Raw genomic sequence first — 22933 nt, 5'->3', positions numbered from 1 at the left:
TCTCCGTGCACCCCCATCCATGCCTTTGCAAAGGACGCTCATCTCTTCTCTCCAGGCTCCAGTTCCCCATGCCAGCATCTCCCTGGCTATCTCCACTGGGGTGGCACAAAGCACCTCAAACTCAGCACGTCTCCCCTGAGCTCACCGCCTTTCTCCCCCACATGCCACTGCCCCCCGGCTCCATGCTCTCCATCTCAGGGTCGGCATTATCATCTACCAGGTTGCCCGAGGCACGGACTCAGTGTCCCTCCACATTCACCCGCGTAGCACCCATCTGCTCCTGGTTTGGCCTCCTAAAGTTCTCTTTCATCTTCTCTCCTTTCTTCACCCTGTGGCCACGGTCCCAGGACAGCTCACTAAGGTCCCCCCTTTGATGCCACCCACCCTCTCCTAAGCCACCGCTCCCTGTGCTGGTTCTTCCTCCTTTCACTCCCTCCCCATGGCTGAAAAGTCACTGCCTCCCGTCGCTTGCCCTAACCTCTAAATAAGATTGCCTGCCCCCCTTGCCCCGACCAAGCCCCTGAGCCCTCAGTTGTAACTGTTTCCTTGCCTGCACCTCTGCTCTAGAGCAGCCCCTGAGGTCAGGGACCACATCAGTGACACGGCACAGCGCTTGGCACAAAAAAAACCCTCAAAAAGTATTTGTTAGGGACTTCCCTAATGGTCCAGTGGCTAAGACTCTGCACTCCCAATGCAGGAGGCCCGGGTTTGATCCCTGGTTGGGGAACTAGATCCCACATGCCTCAACTAAAGATGCCGCATGCCACAACTAAAGATCCTGCATGCCACAACTAAAGATCCCGCATGCCCAACTGAAGATCCCACATGCCACGCATGACCCTGCGCTAAGACCCAGCACAACCAAATAAATAAATAAATATTTTTTTAAAAAGTATTTGTTAGATGACAAGCTTTGTCATTAGGCAAATGGACGTGATGAATTATATGAACAGACTTTCTAATATTAAACAATCATCACATTCCTAGAATAAACCCTATTTTATCATGGTGAGAGTTTCTCTTTATGCATTATTGAATTAAATGCTTAAAGCCTCAGGAATTTTTAAACCTATTTTTAGAAGTGAAACAGGTCTGTACTTTGTCTTAGATATGCTACCTTTGGCAGCTTTGTGTGTAGGAATCATGTTGGCTATAAAGATAAATTGGGTGGATTTCAGAACATATATACATATATTCTGAAACAGTTTATGTGGTATTGCATTATCTTTGCTTAATAATTCCTTGCAAATGAATAAGAACAGACTGGAAAAAATAGATTATCTGACTCTCTATTTAGAGGTAATTTTAAGATAACTTTGAAAACAGAGAAGAATTTGAGTTCCCACCATGGTTATGAGGCTTATTGTGGTATTTTCTACATTTTTTGGAGTCAGCTTTGAAATATTCCCATTTCCCCAGGAAATCCTTGTTCCCCAGGATTTCCAGGTCCCTGACGAAGATTCTCAAAATCTCACCTTCAGGTTTTCTACCTGGTTTCTACCAGGTTTCTACTTGCCTGTGACACTTAAGGAAAGAAGAACAAGAAGAAACAGCTTTGGTGGGGGGGGGGGCAATTTAGCACAGAGCCTGCCAGAAAGTAGTTAAAATAAACAAGGCTTTGTTCCATTGAGTAATCAACACTGGGAGAAGGAACCAGACAGTTTTTAGGCGAAATAAGAGCCAAAGCTTTGCCAGTGTTGGTAAGCAATTAACCGTGCACAATTCTCCAATTTTTCTTTTTAGGGCCCAGACCACTTGGTGGCTCTCCTCTCCTTCCTACCCCACAACGTGAAGTTTCCCATGGCCCCTCTCCAGAGGTAGAAAGGGGGGAGGGGGCTGGATATAATCATGCCCATCCCTCACACTACACACCTGAAAATTCCTCAGACCCTGGAGGATGTTAAGGGGGTCTCAGGCCAGGAATGGAGGGACTGGTAGGACCCGGCCTCAGGAGGGGAAGGGATGGCGAACATGTTGATGGCTGCTCCAGTGGGGATGGGCAAAGTCCCATGGGACATTCCAAGGACGGAGGCTGGAATTGTATCACTGGGCCTGGGCCACCCCAGCCTTCCCTGGCTGTGTACTGTGTCTGCGTGCCCAGAGTGCACCGCTGTGCCACAAACCTGCCTGCTTACCTGCAGAAGAAGGTGTGCACATTCATCCTCCATTGACCACCACTGGGTGTCAGAGTCGAGGGATGGGGAGAAGGCCCAGGTGGAGATCTCCCAACAGCTGCCTAGGGCAGCAACCTCCTCCAAAGCTTTCCCTTCAGCTGGGATAAGCATCCCGCTGTGGGTTGCATTATACACACTCTTCCTTTTAGTTTATGCTTCCTCTCTTTTCTTCTAGACTGAATATGCCAGAGATTTGCTTTTTCCAAGGCTCTCCTCTCGATTGATCCTATTGTTTCTTTCTATTTTCTAATGTATTAATTTCTGCTTTTTTTCTGAACTATTTCCTTATTTTTACTTTCTTTAGGTTTTTGGTTTTGGGTGGTTGTTAACATCTGTTCTAACTTACCGAGCTGAATACAGGGTTAACTTGTTTTCATTCGCTCTGTGTGATCTTGGAAAGCACCTGCCTATGAATATAGCTTTGGCCACAACCCACAGGTGTGTACTGTATCTGTAGTATTCTTGTTTTCATTAGTTTTCCCAATAGTTTGCAACGGAGGGTCTAATATTATTCTTCCTAGGAGATTTTTTTTTCAAAGAGACTGGATTTATTCTTTTTATATATCCCTTCCCTCCACCTAGTTTTAGAGCACCGAGTCAGAGAATAGCTCACACTATTTTTGCTGTATAAAATTCACTAAGGGCTTCCCTGGTGGCGCAGTGGTTGAGAGTCCGCCTGCTGATGCAGGGGACACGGGTTCATGACCCGGTCCAGGAAGATACCACATGCCGCGGAGCGGCTGGGGCCGTGAGCCATGGCCACTGAGCCTGCGCGTCCGGAGCCTGTGCTCTGCAACGGGAGAGGCCACGACAGTGAGAGGCCCGTGTACCACAAAATAAATAAATAAAAATTTAAAATAAAAATAAAAATTTCTTTATGACCTAAAGTACTTCTGTAATTTTTAAGTGTTCTATGATTCCTCTAAAAGAAGGCATTTTTCCATAGGGCAAGGGGAAAAAATGATATAACTACTAATTTAACTTTATCCATTATATTATTTGAAACTCCTATGCCTTTTTTTAACTTAATAAAATATTTTATTTACTCCAATATATCCAAAACATTATTTCATTAATATCAAATTATTAAGAAAGTATTTTACATCTCTCCTTTTTTTGTGTTTTTTTTTTTGTACTAAGTCTTTGAAACCAGGCATATGCTTTATACTTATAGAACATCTCAGTTTGGACTAAGTACATTTCAAGTGCTCAGTAGCCACATGTGTCTAGTGCCTGCTGGACTGGACAGTGCAGCTCTAGATAGAAGATATCAATGCAGGGATATTGTCTCTTAAAAATCATGAAAATTTGTTATTGGCTATAAATGACTGCATAACTTATTAAAGAAGGCTTGAACTGAGAAGGCTTTTTTTTTTTTTTTTTTAAGTAACAAGGATACTGGAGGTAGGGGAAACTCCTATGCCTTTTAAAATGTGATCTGTTAAAGGTCTTGAAAAGGGTATGAAAGACTCCTGCAGTAAGGTTTTTGCAAATTTCTCCCTTGATCTGACAGTCCGCTTTGGTATATTTTATGTTCTCCATGGGGCATGAAGGACCACGACTGCTATTCTCACTGTGGTCACTTCCATCACTTGAGAGTGTCACACTTCCCAGGGTAGGAAGAGTGGGCTCAAGGTCCACTGTTCCTGGAATTTGACCAGCCATAAGGTCCTTCATTGTCATTTCTGTACTGCAGGCCTTGTACATTGTGTGCAGTTCGATTTTATTTTGTGAGACTGAGATTCTCTCCCTTTGAGTAAAGGAGTTAACCCTTTGCATAATTTACGATGCCTGATGTGCCTCATCTTATTATGACCTGACTTTCTTCATACCGCGTGGGGTCAGACCAAGGACTCCAGAATTTGGCTGCCAGGGTGAGAAGCTGGACTCCTAAGGAGCCAAATACCACTGGCTACTCATGCCACTGAACTGCCTTAAACCTCAGTGTCCTTATCTGTGAAGTGGGATCCTCATAGCTCCACCTCCCCATCTGTCCTTGGACGAAGTGAGATAATTTCGTGTAAAGCGTTCCCAAGCTGCCTGGCACAGGCACTTGCTCAGTCTACACTGGCCGGCACCATGGGGCTCCTTCCTTCCTCACCAGCTCTCCTTTCAGGCACCCCCTTATTTTTCCATCTCAGGTCTTTGTGCCTGGGGGCTTTCTAATCCTGGTGCATAGACCCGTGCATGCTGCTAGGAAAGACGGTTCCACGTTTGACAGCAAAGGGAAATAAGAAGGGCAAGACTGCTCAGTTAGAACAGCAGCTACGTGGCAAGAGAAGAGGAGGACACGGGTTGTTTCTGACGCTTTGACATCCAGGGCCTTGCTGACCTGGGAGGAACTGCTCCTCCCAGGGTCAGCCAATTCCTAGAGACAGTAAACAACTCATTCTGAATCATATGCTCTTCAAATGCAAACCAACCAATTCAGAGTCCACACCCCCAGCCACCTCCTTCATTGGGCTCTCACACTCCAGCCCACTATCCCCTGTGCAAATCACTAGGGCCAGGTACCAGACAACTAGGGGCAGCCCCAATGCTCCAGAGCCCGCTGAAAATTATTCACACTGGCCAATCCTAAGCCTGCTTACTCCGTCTCACCTGGTCCTTCCTGAGGAAACCACAATAAAGGTGCTCCCCCACAGTTTCCCTCTCCTTCCCCGTGCGGCCCTGCATGGCCAGAAACTGTGGGTAAAAAAACCATGGCAGGTGGGCTTCCCTGGTGGCGCAGTGGTTGAGAGTCCACCTGCCGATGCAGGGGACACGGGTTCGTGCCCCGGTCAGGGAAGATCCCACATGCCGCAGAGTGGCTGGGCCCGTGAGCCATGGCCGCTGAGCCTGCGCGTCCGGAGCCTGTGCTCCGCAACGGGAGAGGCCACAACAGTGAGAGGCCCGCGTCCTCCAGGCAAGATAGCGGGGTGGGGTGGGGTGGGGTGGGGGGGTGGGGGTCACGAGGCTGGTGTGACTTTAGGGCAGCCGCACCTTTTTCGGCAAGATCTCAACACTTTGGATGTTACCAAGTTGATGCCACTTTCACATGAAGTTATCAGCAGACAGTGCACAACAAATATAGGTACAGTTGGTCATGTAGCTCATGGGAAATCTAGGGTTTTAAGAGCTATTTCCGGAGTTCACACTATCAGGTTCAAAAATGAACTAGAAAGAAATATTACAATCAAACTTGGCTATGCTAATGCTAAGATATATAAACCTGAAGACCCAAGTTGTCCTCGGCCAGAATGTTATAGATCCTGTGGAAGTAGTACACCTGATGAGTTTCCTACAGACATTCCAGGGACCAAAGGGAACTTCAAATTAGTCAGATGTGTTTCCTTTGTTGACTGCCCTGGCCACGATATTTTGATGGCTACTAGGCTGAACGGTGCCGCAGTGATGGATGCAGCTCTTCTGTTGATAGCTGGTAACGAGTCTTGTCCTCAGCCTCAGACTACTGAACACCTGGCTGCTATTGAAATCATGAAACCGAAGCGTATTTTGATTCTACAGAATAAAATTGATTTGGTAAAAGAAAGCCAGGCTAAAGAACAGTATGAACAGATCCTTGCATTTGTACAAGGTACAGTAGCAGAAGGAGCCCCTGTTATTCCAATTTCTACTCAGCTAAAATACAATATTGAAGTTGTCTGCGAGTACCTAGTAAAGACAATTCCAGTACCCCCAAGAGACTTTACTTCAGAACCTCGACTTATTGTTATTATATCCTTTGATGTCAGCAAACCTGGCTGTGAGGTTGATGACCTTAAGGGGGGTGTAGCTGGTGGAAGTATTCTAAAAGGAGCCTTAAAGGTGGGCCAGGAGATAGAAGTCAGACCTGGTATTGTTTCCAAAGATAGTGAAGGGAAACTCATGTGTAAACCCATCTTTTCCAAAACTGTATCGCTTTTCGCAGAGCATGATGGTCTTCAATATGCTGCTCCAGGGGGTCTTATTGGAGTTGGAAGAAAAATTGACCCCACTTTGTGCCAGGCTGACAGAATGGCACAGTTGGAGCTTTACCTGAAATCCTCACAGAATTGGAAATTTCCTATTTCCTGCTTAGACGGCTTCTAGGTGTACGCACTGAAGGAGACAAGAAAGCAGCAAAAATGCAAAAGCTGTCTAAGAATGAAGTGCTTATGGTGAACACAGGATCCCTGTCGACAGGAGGAAGAGTTAGTGCGGTCAAGGCTGATTTGGGCAAAATCATTTTGACTAATCCTGTGAGCACAGAAGTAGGAGAAAAAATTGCCCTTAGCCAAAGAGTTGAGAAACACTGGCGTTTAATTGGTTGGGGTCAAATAAGAAGAGGAGTGACAATCAAGCCAACAGTAGATGATGACTGAAGAATTACATAATAGATTTGGATGGAGCTGGAATTTCTCTTAACCACCTAGGGGTATATTTTCAAAGCAATAGTGAGAAATTAATTGCATAGCTCATTACCTTAGGAGTAGCTGTAAGGTTATTCTCATTTTTTGGTGATGAAAATTTAACCCCTAGTACTAAAATAGGGTCTACAATAAATGTAAAAATTGGCATAATGTTGGATTGAATCTACTTTTTGCCAGAAATTAATCATTCCCAAAAAATGTCTAATTTATACATCAGCACAGGTTTGAAAGGAAACTGCTACAACCAGCCTTTGCTGTAGCGCACACACCACTGAACCTGTTTGAAATAAAATTTTTCTTCTTAAAAAAAAACACCTAAATTTTAAAAGGGGTGAGGCTGAAAGGAGAGTAGGCGTGGCTCACAAGCTCCTTGTTTCTTGTAGGAACCACAGGGCAGCCAGGGAGAGGCAGGGTGGTTTTGGCCAACACAAAGTCTTTTATAGGAGGCCTGCACCTCACTGGAGGGCCCCATTCATCCCACAGAGGCGGGGGCTCTGTTGTGTCTGCAAGGCACCAGCCTGCAGTGCCCACTCACCTTCCCGTAGCTCAGCAGGATTATCCGCACCAGGACGACATTGATGTGGGCCCCCAAGGACTCATCATGATAAATTTCATTGACCTGAAAGACAATCAGGGATGTGTCAGCAGAAACCACAGGCCCAAGGACCAGCTCTGGCTTTGCAAATGGCATTACCACCCAGCTAGGCCTCAGGCCAGAACCCTGGGACCCAGCCCCACTCCTTCCTCTTTGCCACACTTTATACCCAGGCATCACCATCAAGTCTGAATCCATCCCTTCCTTTCCCTCTAACCCCTGCCAGGATATTGCCACTCCCTCCTCAGCAGCCCCTCCCACCAACTCAGGGATTCTCCACCTGGAGCCTACACTGGGATGGGGACACCGACCACTGTAAATGCAACATGGCCTTTCCTTCAAGGGTGAACACAGGCCACAAACCCCAGTGGCAGGGGCAATGCCGGGGCTGTCACTGGCAGAAATTACTCCTCAGTTGCTGCTGGTGGTTGTAAAATGTTGTCTACACTCGTCACAACTTGGAAAGGGGGGTCATTTTAGACACACCACCAGATCTAATTTTTAATGTGTTCATTAAGAACAGATATTGCTATATCACAAAGGTGCTTTCTGTGCTCTGTTTTGATAACTGCGGCTCATACTATTGGCTTCATTTGTATTTCTTCACTCTTTTATTATCATGTATTTAATTTTTTACATTTACAAACATTATTGGTGCAGGTGCCCAGGGGCCTCACCAGATGTCAAAGGGGTCCACTGCACAAGAAAGGTGAGGAACCCTCCCTTCCCTACGGCACAGCCAGCATGACTTTCTGGAAACACTGGTTATTTTTATTTATTTTTTTTTTTTTCTTTTTTTTTGCGGTATGCGGGCCTCTCACTGTTGTGGCCTCTCCCGTTGCGGAGCACAGGCTCCGGACGCGCAGGCCCAGCGGCCATGGCTCACGGGCCCAGCCGCTCCGCAGCATATGGGATCCTCCCAGACCGGGGCACGAACCCGTATCCCCTGCATCGGCAGGCAGACTCTCAACCACTGCGCCACCAGGGAGGCCCCTGGAAACACTGGTTAGGTTAACCCTGGGCTCAGGGCCGACAAAGCCTTCCTTCCCACACTCACACGCTCTCAGGATCTTACCTGGAACGGCCGCCTCATTGCCATCCACTTCATTCGTTCGCTTCCTGACAAAACCCTACTCTTCTGGAGGCCCAGCCTCGTGGCTGCTTCCTCCTGGAAGGGCCCCCAGGTCTGATCTGCTTCCCAGCGAGCACCAGGGTCCATTGCTTCCTGAGCTCTCTGTGTCCCCAGCGGGACTGTGAGTTGCATGGCCAGCTGTATTTTCCCTGCATGTCTCCAGCACCCAGCACACAGCAGATACTCAGGACACACTCGTCAAAAGAACTGATCCACTCATACCATCACTCAGTGGAGAGGCACGAACTGGTCATGCAACCCCTCCCTGTACGCAGACCGAGCCCAGAGGCTGCTGACCTACCCTTTGTGAGGGCAGACCCCGCCAAGCATGCCTTCCAGAGCCCACTCTGTCATCTCAGGCCAGTGCCATACTCCCCCTGAATCCCAGCTTTTAGAATCTCTATCTGAGCAACGGTAATTGCTACCTATAAACAGTAGGAAAACCCTTTGGGAAATCTGAGAGTTAGCAAGGAAACTCAGTTCGCGATGGATGGGACAGGCAGGCACATGGGGCATGCTAGACAAGGAGCCTGGTGGTTACTGTCACCGTTGCTGTGTGTTGAGACGGCTGTGTGTTGAAGGCACAGCTAATGTGCACGGCGGGGTCCAGGGAGGCCACCAGCCAGCCCTAAGTGCGGCCCCTGCCGGAAGCCTCCTGCCCACAAATCTACCTTCCAATTAGAATTTGTTTCTCTGTCCCGACCTGGCTTTCCTGCAGGGAAGGGACGACTGATAGCCCTACGGGATGGTCACTGTGACTCGGTGCATGAGTCTGGAGAGGGTGGACGCTGGCACTGAGAGCCACCTGCCAGACAAGGTGACACCTGCAGCTGGCAAGGTGGAGCCCTGGGAGGCTCTGCCAACTCACCCCTGCCGGGCCTTCGCTTCTGTACAACAAGAATGACAGTCCCCATGTCACAAAGCTTTGTGAGGACTAGACTTCCACACATGCATGATGGAATGATGTTGGTGAAAACAGGAAAACTGTATTAGTCACTGCTGCTAAGTCATATCGCCCCACAGCCTCCCATGAGGTCACGGTGACCGGGTGCACACCCCCTAAACACGGAGGTCCTTGCCCACTTTTGAGGGTCAAACTAGACTTTTTGGTCCACAGTGAGGGGGTGTCAGGCTGCTGAGCGAGGGCCCAGCTGGGGAAGCTCTGTCTTCTGAGCTGCCCATCAGCCACCAGCTCCTGTCAATTGGGCTGGGCACCCTGACTCTGGCCTCAGAGACCAACTGGGCCTCCGGGACTACTGAGGAGCTAGAAAAGGCACGTCTGGAGCACGCCCAGCAGATAGCCAGCAAGGAGGCCAGCCCTGTCCTCCCAGGTAGCCTTCCACTGTGGTGCACCTTTCACTGTTTTCTCCTAGGAAGCCTCTGCCCGTCCACACAGGGACACAGCTGCACACAGTTTGCTCCTCTTAGGGAGGAAAGGCTTTGAGCTGGGTGTGCCCCAGCCTCGCCCTACAGCACAGGCACCTCTTGGCAGCTGCTGGACCTTCTGGGTGATCCCCAACCTGGATTCCCACTCACAAGCCCTCCCGGTGGCCTCACCTGAGGCCCGGCCCTCCGCAGCCCCCTCCCAAGCAGGTGGGACCCCCACGGTGACCAGGTGGCCTGGGACATCTTCTTGCTCATTACGGTGGTGTGGCAGAATCCCCCCACCTGCAAACGGGTTCCCCTCTGGTGTCTGCCTCCCAAACCACACGTTGCGACTCATCAGAAACAGAAAGGGCAGAATGCAGGGTTTGTGGGCCATGGAGGAGGCTGGCTCTGCTGAGGACTGGGCCTTGCCCTGCCCCGCCCCGTCAGGGCCACGCCAGCTTTTCAGGGGGCTGTGAAATTGCCATAGCCCCCTGAGGCCAGCTGCATCCCACTCTCCACAGGATGCTGCCGGTGAGGCCAGAAGCCAGCAGGGCCCGCTGTGGTGTAGAGACCCCCGGCAATAAGTAAGATGCCCAGTAAAACACTTGCCTCCATAATAGGGACACAGCTACAACATTTCCGCCAAGCAGAGAGCTAACAGACATGGCACAAAGAGCCACAAAGACAGAAGGCAGCTTCCAAACATCTCCCTCCCAACTCCCCGCCCCTCCCCTGACTCCCATTCCATCTCCTCCACAGGCAGACAAGGAAGCAGCACCTTCCCACCTCGTGTCCCCCCCGCCCCACGCATCATTCTTCACGATGGTCGCCACTCAGAAAAGGTCTGACCTCCTGCTTCCTCTGCCTGAAACCTTCAATGGCTCCCCGGTGCCTTCAGGAACAGGCCTCAGCCCTCAGCCTGGCGCTTGGGGCCCTCTCTAAGCTGGCCCTGGCTGGCTTCTCTGAGCTCCACTTCAGCTACTTTCCTCCAGGAGCCCTCACTCCTGACAGCTCTGCCTTCTTGGAAGCCAGCTGCCCTCTCCTGCTGCTTGTGCGATGGCTCCTACCTGGAGTTCCCTCTCCAGCCTCTGAATTCTTTAACTACAAGAGCATTTGAAAAAACAAAGAGCAATCGATGTATTTCAAAGGAGGAGGGCAGTTACCACCTTGGTACCCTCCTCCTACCGCCACCACAGGGCCTTCCCACTGCAACTGGGATAAAATCAAAGCCCCGCTCCCTCTTCTCAGGTTGCCCTCACCTTGCGCACCATGGTCCAGTCACTAACCTGTGAGCTCCTTACGCAGGGAGCCCATCCCTACCTCAGGGCCTTTGCACCTGAAGCGCCCTCTGGTTTCTCATCCTCCTCCCCCAGCATGACTGTCCCCTGTTCAAAGTGAGCCCTTAAAGTAGTTGTTCCCAGACTGGACTATGCACTTGATGTGGAGGCACCCCTCCTCCTCAGTCACCGCTGTGTCCCTAGCAGTGTCAAGCACACAGTAGGTGCTCAGTAAAGAGTTCTGAATGGGTGAATGAGTGAATAACATTGGTAAACGTGCAACAAGAGGAAATGGGCAAAATGTGTCAGCAGCAGGGTGCACGATGCCCTGTAATGATCAAAGACCCAGCTAAGTGCCCAAGTGCCTCCCCACCCCCACCTGCCCTCCTGAGGCCTGTGTGCTCACCTCTGCCCAGACCGCAGGAGGAGGGGAAGCAGGGACAATGTCCTTGAGCCCTGTCTGAGAAATTGATCCTGGAATCTTTAAACCTTGGGGAAAAGGTTCAAAGCCGCAGCCCTTCTCTGTGCAGAGAGAGGCCAAGAGCTCTCTTGTTTGGGGAAATACATCGTCATGCGCCTTTTGCTTATGCAAAGATGCAGCCAGGTTTCTGTTCTGGAATAGACAATAAGGAGGGACACAGGCTCTGCAGGATGATGTGAACGTTGGCTTTCTTTGAGGCAGGGCTCTGCCCTGGGCGTCCAGTGAGCCCTGGCCGGTGCCCTGAGGCTGCTGGGCAGAGGTGACTTTCTCCCCTGCCAGGGTGGAGGGACCGGTCAGGACAGAGGGGGCTGGTCCAGGTCTTGGGGCTCCTACTGAGGCAGGCAGGGGCAGAAAGGCTGTTTGGGTTCCCAACCCTTACGTCCAACTTTCAGGAAAGTTACCACCTCTTCCCTTGAGCCAAGCTTTGGCAACTAAGAAGGAGCCCGAGCACCCTGGGGGGAGAAGCCAGGCCTGGAGGAGTCTGTCGTGAGGCCTCAGGAGGTAGGCACATGGCCCGTTTTGCTTTGTGGCTTCTCCAGGAACCCTTGACATAACTGGGAAGAAGGCTGGTCTCTCTGAGCCCCCCAGGAGAAGGCTTGGACCGCCACTGTGGAGGTGGAAGTGAAGAAAGTGCTGTAGAACCTAGGGCAGAAAGTCTGCGGGCTTCCAGCGAGTATTTTCATTCGTGTGCATCTCATGACACATAAACAGGACTGCAAAAGCCCAGTCTCATTGTGAGAATAAACATTCCCTTTGCAGATCTTCTTTACCACTCGTTTCTCAGCAAATGCTTCGTAGGCAAAGCAAGAACAAACACGACTCTGGCCTCTGCTCAAAATATCAAACTGCCATGAAATGCAAATGGGCAGGACAGGAGTTACTAAGGTCATACTGTGCACAAAAATGGGAGGCAGGTGGACCCCCTTTTTCAGCCCCCAGGACCCCCACTGTGACTCCTCTCACGAAGGTGAAACTGTTCAGTCCCCAATCCTGCATGAGGTCACACTCTCCTGGGCCTGGGGACATCTCTGCAGGTCCCCAGGGTGGGGATGGGCTCCTCCACCCCCAGGCAAGTAGGTTGATGCCCAGAATCTAGGTGGAGGCTCAACAAATGTTTACTGTGCAAATGAAGGAACAAAGCTGCCTTAAACAACTGCCCATGTTGGTGCTGATTACTTCCAAGAAGCTGCCCATACCTCGTCACTTCATCAGGTTGCATGGGTTCCAGGGTGGGCTCGGCCACGTGTTCCAGGGTGGGCTCGGCCACCATCTTACCCTGTGACTTGGGTTTGGTACTTTGCCTGTTTGAGCCTCAGTTTCCTCATCTGTGAAATGGAGGCAATGCTAGTTCTAGCCCCTCAGGCTGTATCGAGGACCGACCTCAACACTATATTTAAAGCATCCAGCAAAATCCCAGGCACACAGCACAGACTCAGTAGAGCTGTCATCAAATGACAGAAGGTCAAATACCCTGAGTCCTTTCTCTGGGCCCACCTGGGCTCTCCTCAGGGCCACCAGGAAAGGCCTGCCTGGACTGCAGTGCACAGCCAGGCTGTTTTCCAGAGCCCATGCTGGGGGGGTTAGGCTCTGGAGAGTCCCAGACCTGGGGTTCTCCCTGCCAGCTCCACCACAGGGTAACCAACAGCCACACCACCACTTGGGGCCTAAACTTCCCACTCACCACCCGAGAACTCATCAGAAAGGGATAATGCCGCAGAACAGGGAAGGACAGACCCTGCTGAGGCCACAGGACACAGAATGACTCATCTGAGGCCAAAGGCTAGAGCCCACCGTCCCCCCCAAGCCAGTTTGGAGGGCACTGACAGGAAGGAGAAGAGAGAAGGCAGGGATCTTGATTCTCGCTGGCAGCGGCCCTGGCCCTGGAGAGTCCTGGGATGTCACCCATGAGCTCCTCAGCCCTCCCTGACCAGAGCCCTGAGGGCCTGGCTTGGAGCCTCCTCCAGGGGAAGCACTTCAGGGAGGCCCCTGGTGGTGACACCTCACGGCATCCTCCCCGGCCCCCCACGCCATCCCTGTCTCAGAGCCTGTGAGCACGACCCCACCCCTGTGATGTGAGCAACTGGGCACCAGCATGTCATTTGAAAAAACAATGATTTTTCGTCCCTCCTATAATTCATATTCTTCCGCTTCCCTATCACCATGTGACCCAAGGAAAGAAAGAGGGAAAATGCCACCATGGGGAGGGGGGCCATGGCACCTGGGAGGTCCCTGGGGAGGGGAACAGGGGAGAAGCACCTGCCCTGGTTGATGTAGGTTAGGGGAGCAGGCTGAGGAGAGGCAGGAAGTCAGATCCAGGGTTATGGCCCCCCACCCCTGCTGCGGCCCCTCACACACCTTTAGGGTCAAACACAGATCCTGAGAGCTACGGGTCCTGCTCCCCACTTGGACCCTAAGATGAGACCATATTGCAAGAGCAGAGTCCCCTCCCACGGTGGCTCTAGCAGGAGGTGAGAAACAGGAGGGGCTCCTGGGAGTAAACTGGCCTCAGTAGTGGCCTGAAACACCCCCAGCCCCTGAGAGGTGTGTGTGGGCTCCAGAAGCTCCTGCCTATGCTGGTCGGGGTGACAGAGGCTTCAGACTGGATGGGTCATCACGGCACCAGACCTGGACCAGGTGGGGCTCAGCATACCTGAGCAGTCCAGGTAAAGAGTCTGGGGCCAGACCTGACAGCAAAAATGGCGAGGACTCAGGCCAGCCTCTCCCCACTGCCACTAGGGCCCCAGGGTCCCCCACGTGATGAGGAAGAAGGGAGGGATCCTGCCTACCAGGCACTGACACAGAAGTGACTAAGGAAACCCTGACCGTTCCACACTGTCACCTGTGCCTTTGGCAAAGGCAAGGGGCTCACCGGGAAAGGTGAGCCTCCCAGCAAACTTCGTAAGCTTCAGAGCAACCCTCCTTGCAACATCACAGCTCACTGCCAGAGCTGTCTGCTGCGAATATATCCCTCCTCCAGAGTGAAATCACTCAGCACGATTCCTAACCCCCAGAATGTAAGGAGCCACCTTGGAACACAGTGGGAAACACTCCTGTCCTGCGTGCAGCACATGGCCCCTCGCACCACGAGATTCTGTTTGAGTAGCTGCACTGTCTTGCCAGCCTCTGTCCCCGGGCAAGGCAGTGTGTTAACCACCTGGGCCCAGGCTGGGAACAGGCGCCCAGAAATGTGGAAGAAGAGAACAAATAGGCAGCTGAGAAGATGGATGAACATACCCTGCTACACACAGGGAGCCCAGAATCAAAGGCAGAGGGGCTGAGTTCTCGGACATGCAAGTACCTGCCCCAGGTCACTTCAGGGTCAGAAGGGCCACAGGAGCCCACAAGGCCCGTCTCATTGTTAGGCTCAGGTGGGGAGGGGCATGAGGACTGCCCCACCCCCGCACCTGGCTGGCCCCCACTCACTCCGCCGTGTACATTCCCCCAGAGCTTGCTAGGCTCACCTGGATGCTGCTCTCCTCCAGGCCGTTCCCCCTGCTGGACCATCACGGCCTCAAATCCCTTCATTTGTTTGTTAGTCTGCTAACTGCCACCTCCCTCCGCTGGACCTGTCTGTGCCCGCTGAGAGCTGGGGGCTCTTCTGCATCCTTAGCTGTTGCTTCCTCAATGCCTAGAACCCAACTGGCTCCCAAAGCTTCAGGATCAATCCAAGCTCCCCCGTTCTGGCCAGCTCTACCCTCCGAGGCCACCCTGCCCTGCACCCCCATGCCTGTCCCCCTCCAGGCCTCCCATTCCCAGGACACGCTGAAGGTCTGCACAGAATTGCACCCTCCCCACCTTGTCCACTTCGGAAGTGCCAACTTGTGGTCCATCAGCTCAAGGCTCACCTCGGCTCTGACCTCCCCAGCCAGGCCCTTGTCCTTCCGGCTGCACTAAGGCAAGCCAGTGTGTCCCCAAGAGAGCCAAGCTTCTCGAGGACAAGAGCTGGGCTGGTTTGGCAGACGTCGTGGATGAAGGAACAACAGCTGCACCTCGTTGGTCAGCTCTGACCCTCCCAGACCTGTGCCAGGTGCCTCCTCACGGCACGACCTTTCACCTCCTGCACCCTGCCAGGGAGCATTACTACCCCCGTTTACCTACTGGGGAACAGAGGCTCAGAGAAACTGGGAGATTCACCCACGTGAGCATGCGTGGGAACCAGGGCAAAGGCTCTGGGGAGCAATTTAGCAAATCTGCTGAAATTAAAACTGTACATTCCTACGACCTGGTGATTCAAACTTCCACCATAGATGCTGGAGACAAACAGCCTTGAGCATCAAGGAAGAAAGGACAAGAACACTTATGCTCCTGGTACTTCTTTTCCATGGACAGATAAAGCCTATTTTTTTAAAAAAATATTTATTTATTTATTTATTATTTTGGCTGCATTGGGTCTGAGTTGTAGCACGCGGGATCTTTTAGTTGCAGCATGTGGGCTCTTAGTTGCAGCATGCACGTGGGATCTAGTTCCCTGACCGGAGACTGAACCCGGGCCCCCTGCATTGGGAGCACGGAGTCTTACACACTGGACCACCAGGAAGTCCCAGATAGAGCCTATTTTTTATGGGAGTCGGTGGGACCACAGTCACTCTATGAGAATTCATGTACTCATTGATTCGTTCATTCACAAGACATTTCCTCAACACCTACTCTGTGCCTGGCTCTTCGCAAAACCAGGTAAGCAGACCCTCTGAATCTGACATTAAATTTCTGGCGTCTTTGTGTGAACCCCTAACCCCCCTGAGACATGCCAACAAAGGGCCCCCTGGGCAGTGGAGGAGAACTCAAGTGTCACTCAGCTACAATTCCTGCAGCACAGGGGGCAGCCAAGGAGGAACCTGGATGGGAGGGACAGCCAGACGGGAAGTGGTGCTCTCTGCTCTTCTGGCTCGGCTGTCACCTCCTTGCTGGAGCTTGCAGAAGACAAACTCTGCAGCTGCCCAGAGCTGTCACCAAGGAGTGACACTACCCGGCCCTCCTCGTTCGGGGGGACTCTCACTCCTGCTTTGACAACTGCCAGCTCCCCCAGGGAGGCCAAGGACAGGCTTCGCTGAGGCTTCCCTCATCAGCTATCAGGGGGCCTCCCAGAGTGGGGAGTGGGGTGTAGGGGAGTCCAGGGGGGCAGGAGAGTGCTGCACACTTCAGGGAAGGAGAGGCAGAGGTGAGGACAGGCCTCGGCTCCCCCCATCAGAACGTTCTCTGCCCGCATCACCATCCCTGGGAGGAGGGGGCATCTACTGTCCCCCCACCCCCGTCCCCACTGGAATGTGACTTCCTGCAGGCAGGGCCTCAGGCCTGCTAACGCGACATTCTCAGCACCTAGAACTGTTGTCTGGCACATAGCAGGTGTTCTAGAGACGTGCACTAAGTGAATGAGTGGGTGGGTAGGTGAGCAAACCCTAGAGAGAACAGGAAGACACAACGGATGAAGAAGCCAAGGGGAAAAGCTAGAAGAGTCATAGATGGAAAAGACAGTCGGGGCTGTGGGCAGCGGGGAGAGGACTGGCACCCAGGCCACACAGGTATGGGAATCTCATCTTCCACACCCTACCTGTGCCACCCAGCCTCTCTGAGCCTCAGTGACCTTCCCTAGAAAAGGGAACCTCACAGGGCCACTGGGGCAACGTAGAGCCATCATATAAGTGCCTCCTTGCCTGGGGCCAGCATGTGTGAAAACTCAGCCTCTTAGGCCATAGGGAGAGGCATTTCCAATAGTAAAAGGCATGAACCCCAAACTCCCTGAGAGAGATGTTTCTGTCTCTTTAGACCCCAAAGCAAACTCATGACTCCCCTGACAAGTCTGTTGGTGGATCGAGAGCCCCTTAGCCTGGCACAGAAGGCTTGGCCAACCTCATTCCTGCTCTCCCCAAGCACCCGACACTCCAGTCGGGCCCAACCTTGCACTGTGATGTGGAGATGCCGCTGAACCTTTACACCATGCTCCCCTCCCGGTCAACTCTGCCTCTGCATTAGGGGCAGCGCAAGGGGCCCTCATCTGAGGCACACTTCCCTGTGACCCTGTGGTACTTGCATGATCAGCAGGCATATTAACCAGGAGGAAATTACGGATTCCTTGCCCTGCTCCCCACCCCTCCCGTGTTCCCATCTCTCTGAGCATAGGGACATGAGTGCCTGCTTCTGCACCCCAGTGCCCAGAGTGGGGCCCATTTAGACCAGGGTTCTGAGAGCGCCCAAGGAGCAAATACATGACCGGGGACAGCTCACACTTGAGGCATGCTCTCCATGTGCCCAGAGAGCCACTGAGCGCTTTTCTGGTGTTTAACTCAAGCCATGCTCAAAACAGCCCTAGGAGGTGGCACTAATTATCCCCCATCACGGCATACAGCAGGGCAGGGCAGGCAGTCGCTTCCTTTCTTCTAGGCCTGAAGGAACAATCCACCCGCTGACCGGCCAGTCACGTTCTGATTCACTAGTGCAGTGTAAGGTCTTAATTTCAATTTGTTGCCAATGTTGAAAAGTAATTAGCTTTCCTGTAAAAGTTGGATTTCCAGCTTCTCGGTGGGGTGGGCTGGGGCGCTCACAAGAGTGTGTCTGTTTATTCCTAAATGACCACAAGTGAACGGAACCCAGGAGGGGATCTCCAGAGGTGTCGCCTCTCCTGTCGCCCCAGTCCCCACCACTCCCTATTGTCCACAGCCTGGACACCCTGATTAGGCCTCCTGCCTGGCTCCTGTCAGCATCTGAGAGCGCTGCCTTCTTCTAAGTACTGTATCAGCCTCACACACTGCTGGGCCTGATAGTCATACTTCCTGGTGGCACACAGGGCCATGCTCTCAGGCCAGCGGGACAAGCATGAGGAACAGGAACAGTGCCAGGAACGTCCGGCTGTGGCCACAGCACCAGCAGACCTTGGGGCCTGGGGAGCTGCCGTGTGACAGTGGGAACTTCTTCTCCCCATCCTCACATCCTTTGCTACGGCCAGGCCCAAACCCACACGTGTCCCTCTTGCCCCGGGAGCGCTGCTTGCTTCCCTTCAGCTTAAGGGAACCAAGTTTTAGTGTCCAGTTTCAGAGATGTTTTTCTCTTCCCCAAGAACCAGAGCCAGAGACACGTGAATGGGACTTGGGTCTATGCTTTCCCCCTGGCGGGTTTGCAGCTCTGTGGCCAGTTCACGAGATCACCCCCAAGACAGCAGAAAACATTCCTGTCCTGTCGCTGCCTTCCCCACCATCACCACGTGTCCCCAGCATTCCTGGAAGTTGATGAGAACTGGAGCCCATGTGCCTCTGATTGTTTGCAAATCCTGGCAAGGCTTTGGTGAGCCCAGGCCAATTTCTGGATTAAATTAGAAAAGAAAAGAGGGAAAATATCTGAATCCTGGCACAGACAGAAATCATTCAACAAAAAATGTTTAAGAACATACTGTACAGAGGACTGATCCCACACTAGGAAGGGTCAAAGGGTATGGCCTCGGCTCTGAAAGCTCAGAAACCCCTTTGGATCCCATGTTCTCCATGAGCCTAAGGAGTGTGACTGTCCCTGACAGAAGAGATGCTTGGGGTGGGGGTGGGCAGGCAGGAATTCTTCCAGAATATGAGCAATTAGCCCAGGTGGGAGGAGCAGCTCTGCTGGCCCAGAAATCTTGCTCCTCCTACCATGTAGTTTTAAAATGCTCACTCAGTTGCTTTAAAAAGAATCCCCAAAGTGACCTCACAGACCCATTCAGCTGGCAAAGCTGGGGTGGGGGTGGGCTGGGGTCTGAGCAGGCAGAGGGTGGAGCTCAGCTCAAGTGTGAGGTTCCTGCAATGGCCAGCAAGAAAGGGTTGCTCTAGCTGCAGGGGCTCAGAAGCCTGAAGAGGGAGAGAGGGAGCTTGTGTCCGGGGGGTACCTCTTGTCCGTGAGTGTGCCAGTCTTTACGGATCGGAGTGTGTGGGAGGTGTAAAGATGAAGAAACCAAGTTCAGGGCAAGGCAGGAACTTTGCCAGGTAGGTAAAAGCCAGGATTAGGATGCAACTGCTTCTGACTCCAAAGCTGGTCCTCATTCTACGCCCAATGCTTCCCTAACACGTATGCCCGTGTGCACGGACAACAGTGGGAGGCAAATGCAACTATAAAGTGCTGGGGCCACAGCTCAAGGTGGGCCCTAAGCAAGTAGAAGATTTCTTTATACTCTGAGAGCGAATACTTCTTGAGAGCCAGAGAGTGGCTTTGTGGGCCGTATGGTCTCTGTCCCAACTACTCAGCTCCACCATTGTAGTACAAAAGCAGCCATAGACAATTCATAAATGAATGGCACAGCCACGTCCCAATAAAACTTTATTTTCAAAAACAGATGATGGGCCGGATTTGGGCTATAGTTTTGGCAACCCTGCTTTAGATGCTCCAGTTTATCTTGAAAAATTCAGGCGAATTTTGCTTTAACTCAGTAATATGTCCCAGTTTACTTTCATATAAAATGGATGTTTTAAAATGCTTGCCATTCGGAAAAAGTGGCACTTTAGGGGGAGACACCTCACATCTGTACCGTGGCCTCAGCAGCCTCTGGCAGGCCTCCTGAGAGGACGTGCTCCCAGGAGCAAAGAGCCGTCTTCTGGGGCAGGTCATCACCCAACACACTGGCTTGCCTCACATCTAGAAGGAGTGCAGGCAGACGAGCAGCTCAGTCAGGCAGTACTGCTAGTCCTCTATGGATCCTGAGAGCCCGAGCAACCACCAAGGCCTTTGATTGCTCAGGGAAGAGTAGGCCTGAAATTAAGGCTTTAGTTAAATGCTGTAAGCCATATAGGAAGCACTAGTCTTGTGCCTAAGTTTTATATTTCTTGAAGTCTTGGCATGAATAGGTTTTACTTCTAAAAGTGCATTTGTAAACATATAACTTTAATAATGGCTCTCGAGTCTTCCCCGAAGGCATTCCTCCCTGGCCTCCCACTCACCTGAACCCAGAGAAGACCCACTGTCCATGCCTGACAAGGTAACTGGAGGTTACCGCGAACATGAGGGCTGCGTCACCGCATGGCTCCTTGGTGTGCCAGGCTCGCACTGCCACAGCACTGAGTTTGAAAGCACAGACTAGCTCAAGGGCTGGCACCAGAGTCAGCAGCAGGCACCTTCAGGAGTGTTGACTGCCTCCCAGCCTGGGAGCTCCAGGCAAGGCAGGAAGCCTGTTTCCAAGGAAGAGGGGTCAACAGGACTGCAGTTCCCAGTGCAGAGGGGGCCCGGGCACAGGGGAGTTCCTTGTCCTCAGGGCTGAGCCTGGTGAAGGTCAGAAGATGAGCCAGAGTTGAAGACTCAGGAGGAGGAGGAACGGGATGGCGGCAGGGGGAGGCTGGCGCCGAAAAGGCACACCTAAGTAGGGGACCAAGGCGGGACCCAGCAGCAGTGTGGGACAGGGGCCCTGGAGGAGCCAGCATGGTTGGAGGGGCCGCACATCTGCCAGTGCTCCCCACTCCATCCTCACAGCCTACTGGTGGTGGGATCGAGACCCCTCCTCCCTCAAACATGTGGATGAGGCTCTCTGGCAGCCTTCCCCAAGGGGTCCCAGCCTCTCTGGCCCGGTTAAAGGACCCTGGGCCCAGGACACAGGGCTTCATCCTGGGTTGGCCAGCAAGCTCAAGGCTATGGTGTACGAGAGGTAAAAATCAGTGCAGACGGCCCCAGGGGATGAGGCCTCAGCCCACAGCCTGGCCTCAGTGCTCAGAAGGCACCAGCTTTCTTCATCTGGGCAGGGAGCCGAGAGCGGTGGTAGATTTGAGCTGAGCCTCCAGACGAGTAGAGGATGGGGATGGGCCATAAGAATGGGGCCTGAGGCAGGAAGTACAGGCTCAGGGTCCTGGGTTCAGGGGCGAGTGACCAGGGCCCACGCCCAGGAGGGCTCTGCACTTGGGCTTAACGCTCTGGGGTTACCATCTTGAAATTCATCATTTTACCTTTGAATTTGTGTTTTGTGAGTGAAATCCGCTGGGACAGGGAAGCCTTGGCTCACACGTGGTCCCTCTTCCACAGGACAGGCTCCTGGCTTCCTACTCCCCACTCAGTGACCACTGCAGGGGCCTGCATGCAGGTGCAGGGAGGGTCAGGTGGACACATGTGCCCTGGGGCATCTTGGGGCAGGGCACGACCTGGGTTGGGGCGGTCGGCCTGTGGGAAGGGGAGATGCCCTGTGTTCTTTCAGTGGCAGCTGTCGGGAGACAGGACAGGCAGCTGTCAGGCCCCGGGGGCACAACCTGCATCCCTGGCCAGGACCGGGGGCCCTCAGGGAGTGCTCCCTCATGGCTCCAATCCTGGGGAGGCCTGTCTTCCTCCTCCCAACCTTCTTAAGTCTGGTTGGTGCTTTGTCTGAACTTCTGGTCAGCCTGTGGCACCCTTCGGGCACAAGCCATAAAGTACAAATCTGTTTAATTTTGGTGATTTCCCCATGCTGGTTAAATGTTCTAATATCTGCATTTAAAACAGGCCTTGTACAATATAAAGATGAATGGTAAAATGCATGATTATAATTAAAAATCCTAATTTTTCTTCGCTTAGAGCGATAATAAATAGAAAATTTTAAAATCTTGACAAGTTGAAAGACTGTATACGAAAGGAAAAGGCTTTGTATAGGTACCTTTTATGACACTTTTTCCTGCTCTTTGAATAAGAGAACCACATTTTCAATTTGCACTTGGCCCCGGGAGTTTTGTACCCAGGAGACATTCTGGGTGTGGGGTTGCCGCAGCTGAATGCACAGCAAGAATGGTCAGGTGGTCAGTGAGGGCTGGGGTTTAGAAAATGATGCTGCTGACAACAGGCCATGGGAGTCACTGTTGGGGGCAACCAGAAAGAAACTCCAGAAGACTAACTTCTGGAGAGGGCATGAAATGCCAAAGACAGCCCCCAAGGGAAAAACCAGGGAGAAAAAGATTTCAGGACATGACTACACACAAAAATGTAAGCCATCAACAAACCAACCCCAAACAGAATAAAACAAAAGGCAAACCACAAAACTGGGGAAAACATTTCCCACACAAACATCAGACAAAAAAATTAACCTATTTTAATATAACAGTTCTTCAGATTAACACAAAAGAAGCTAAAGTCCCAGTGGAATAAAGAACATGAATAGGTCAACCATAAAAATATAAGATGATCACTGTTTTAAAATATACATATTTTTTTAAATGGGACCTCCTTACCATCAAATACCTACAACTTACAATAAAAGTATATCCCTGTTGTAGCTATCCAACTGCCAAAGCTAAAAAGGATTTGGCGGTGTGAAGAGGTGAGGAGATGGGCATTTACTCAATGGAACATGAATAGGTGAAAATGAACAGAAAGCTTTCTGACAAAGAAAGCTTTAAACTGCACATAAATGTGGACCAAGAATTGTACCTTTAGGAACTTAGTTTAAGGAAATAGTAAAGGATGAGTAATAGTTTCAGCTATAATGATATTCATTACTATTAGTGGCCAAACTAACATCTAAAAGGGAAATAAATTTTGTTACATGAGACATATAAATAATCAATTACCTAAAAAGTATGCTACAGTCACGTGGTGCAATGTTATGCCATCATTA

General features: G+C 51.7%; 2 protein-coding genes across 2 annotated transcripts in view; one reads left to right on the top strand and one right to left on the bottom strand.

The window, feature by feature from the left end:
- Positions 1 to 22933, bottom strand: part of ADAMTS2 (ADAM metallopeptidase with thrombospondin type 1 motif 2) — a 231201-nt gene that overhangs the window by 64142 nt on the left and 144126 nt on the right. The window contains exon 5 of the mRNA XM_082621776.1: positions 7101 to 7184. Coding sequence (XP_082477902.1) covers positions 7101 to 7184 — 84 coding nt within the window. The remainder of the gene's footprint in view (positions 1 to 7100; positions 7185 to 22933) is intronic.
- LOC309805067 (eukaryotic translation initiation factor 2 subunit 3-like) lies at positions 5126 to 6776 on the top strand. The gene is given in 2 exon segments (XM_082622888.1): positions 5126 to 6176; positions 6179 to 6776. Coding segments are annotated over 2 exon segments (1317 nt in total). The 5' UTR covers positions 5126 to 5198; the 3' UTR covers positions 6518 to 6776.

Source organism: Mesoplodon mirus, assembly GCF_964341445.2.
Source record: "Mesoplodon mirus genome assembly, chromosome: 5".
Classification (NCBI taxonomy): domain Eukaryota; kingdom Metazoa; phylum Chordata; class Mammalia; order Artiodactyla; family Ziphiidae; genus Mesoplodon; species Mesoplodon mirus.
The sequence above is the reverse complement of the archived record's forward strand: the minus strand, read 5'-3'. Positions and strand labels throughout refer to the sequence as shown.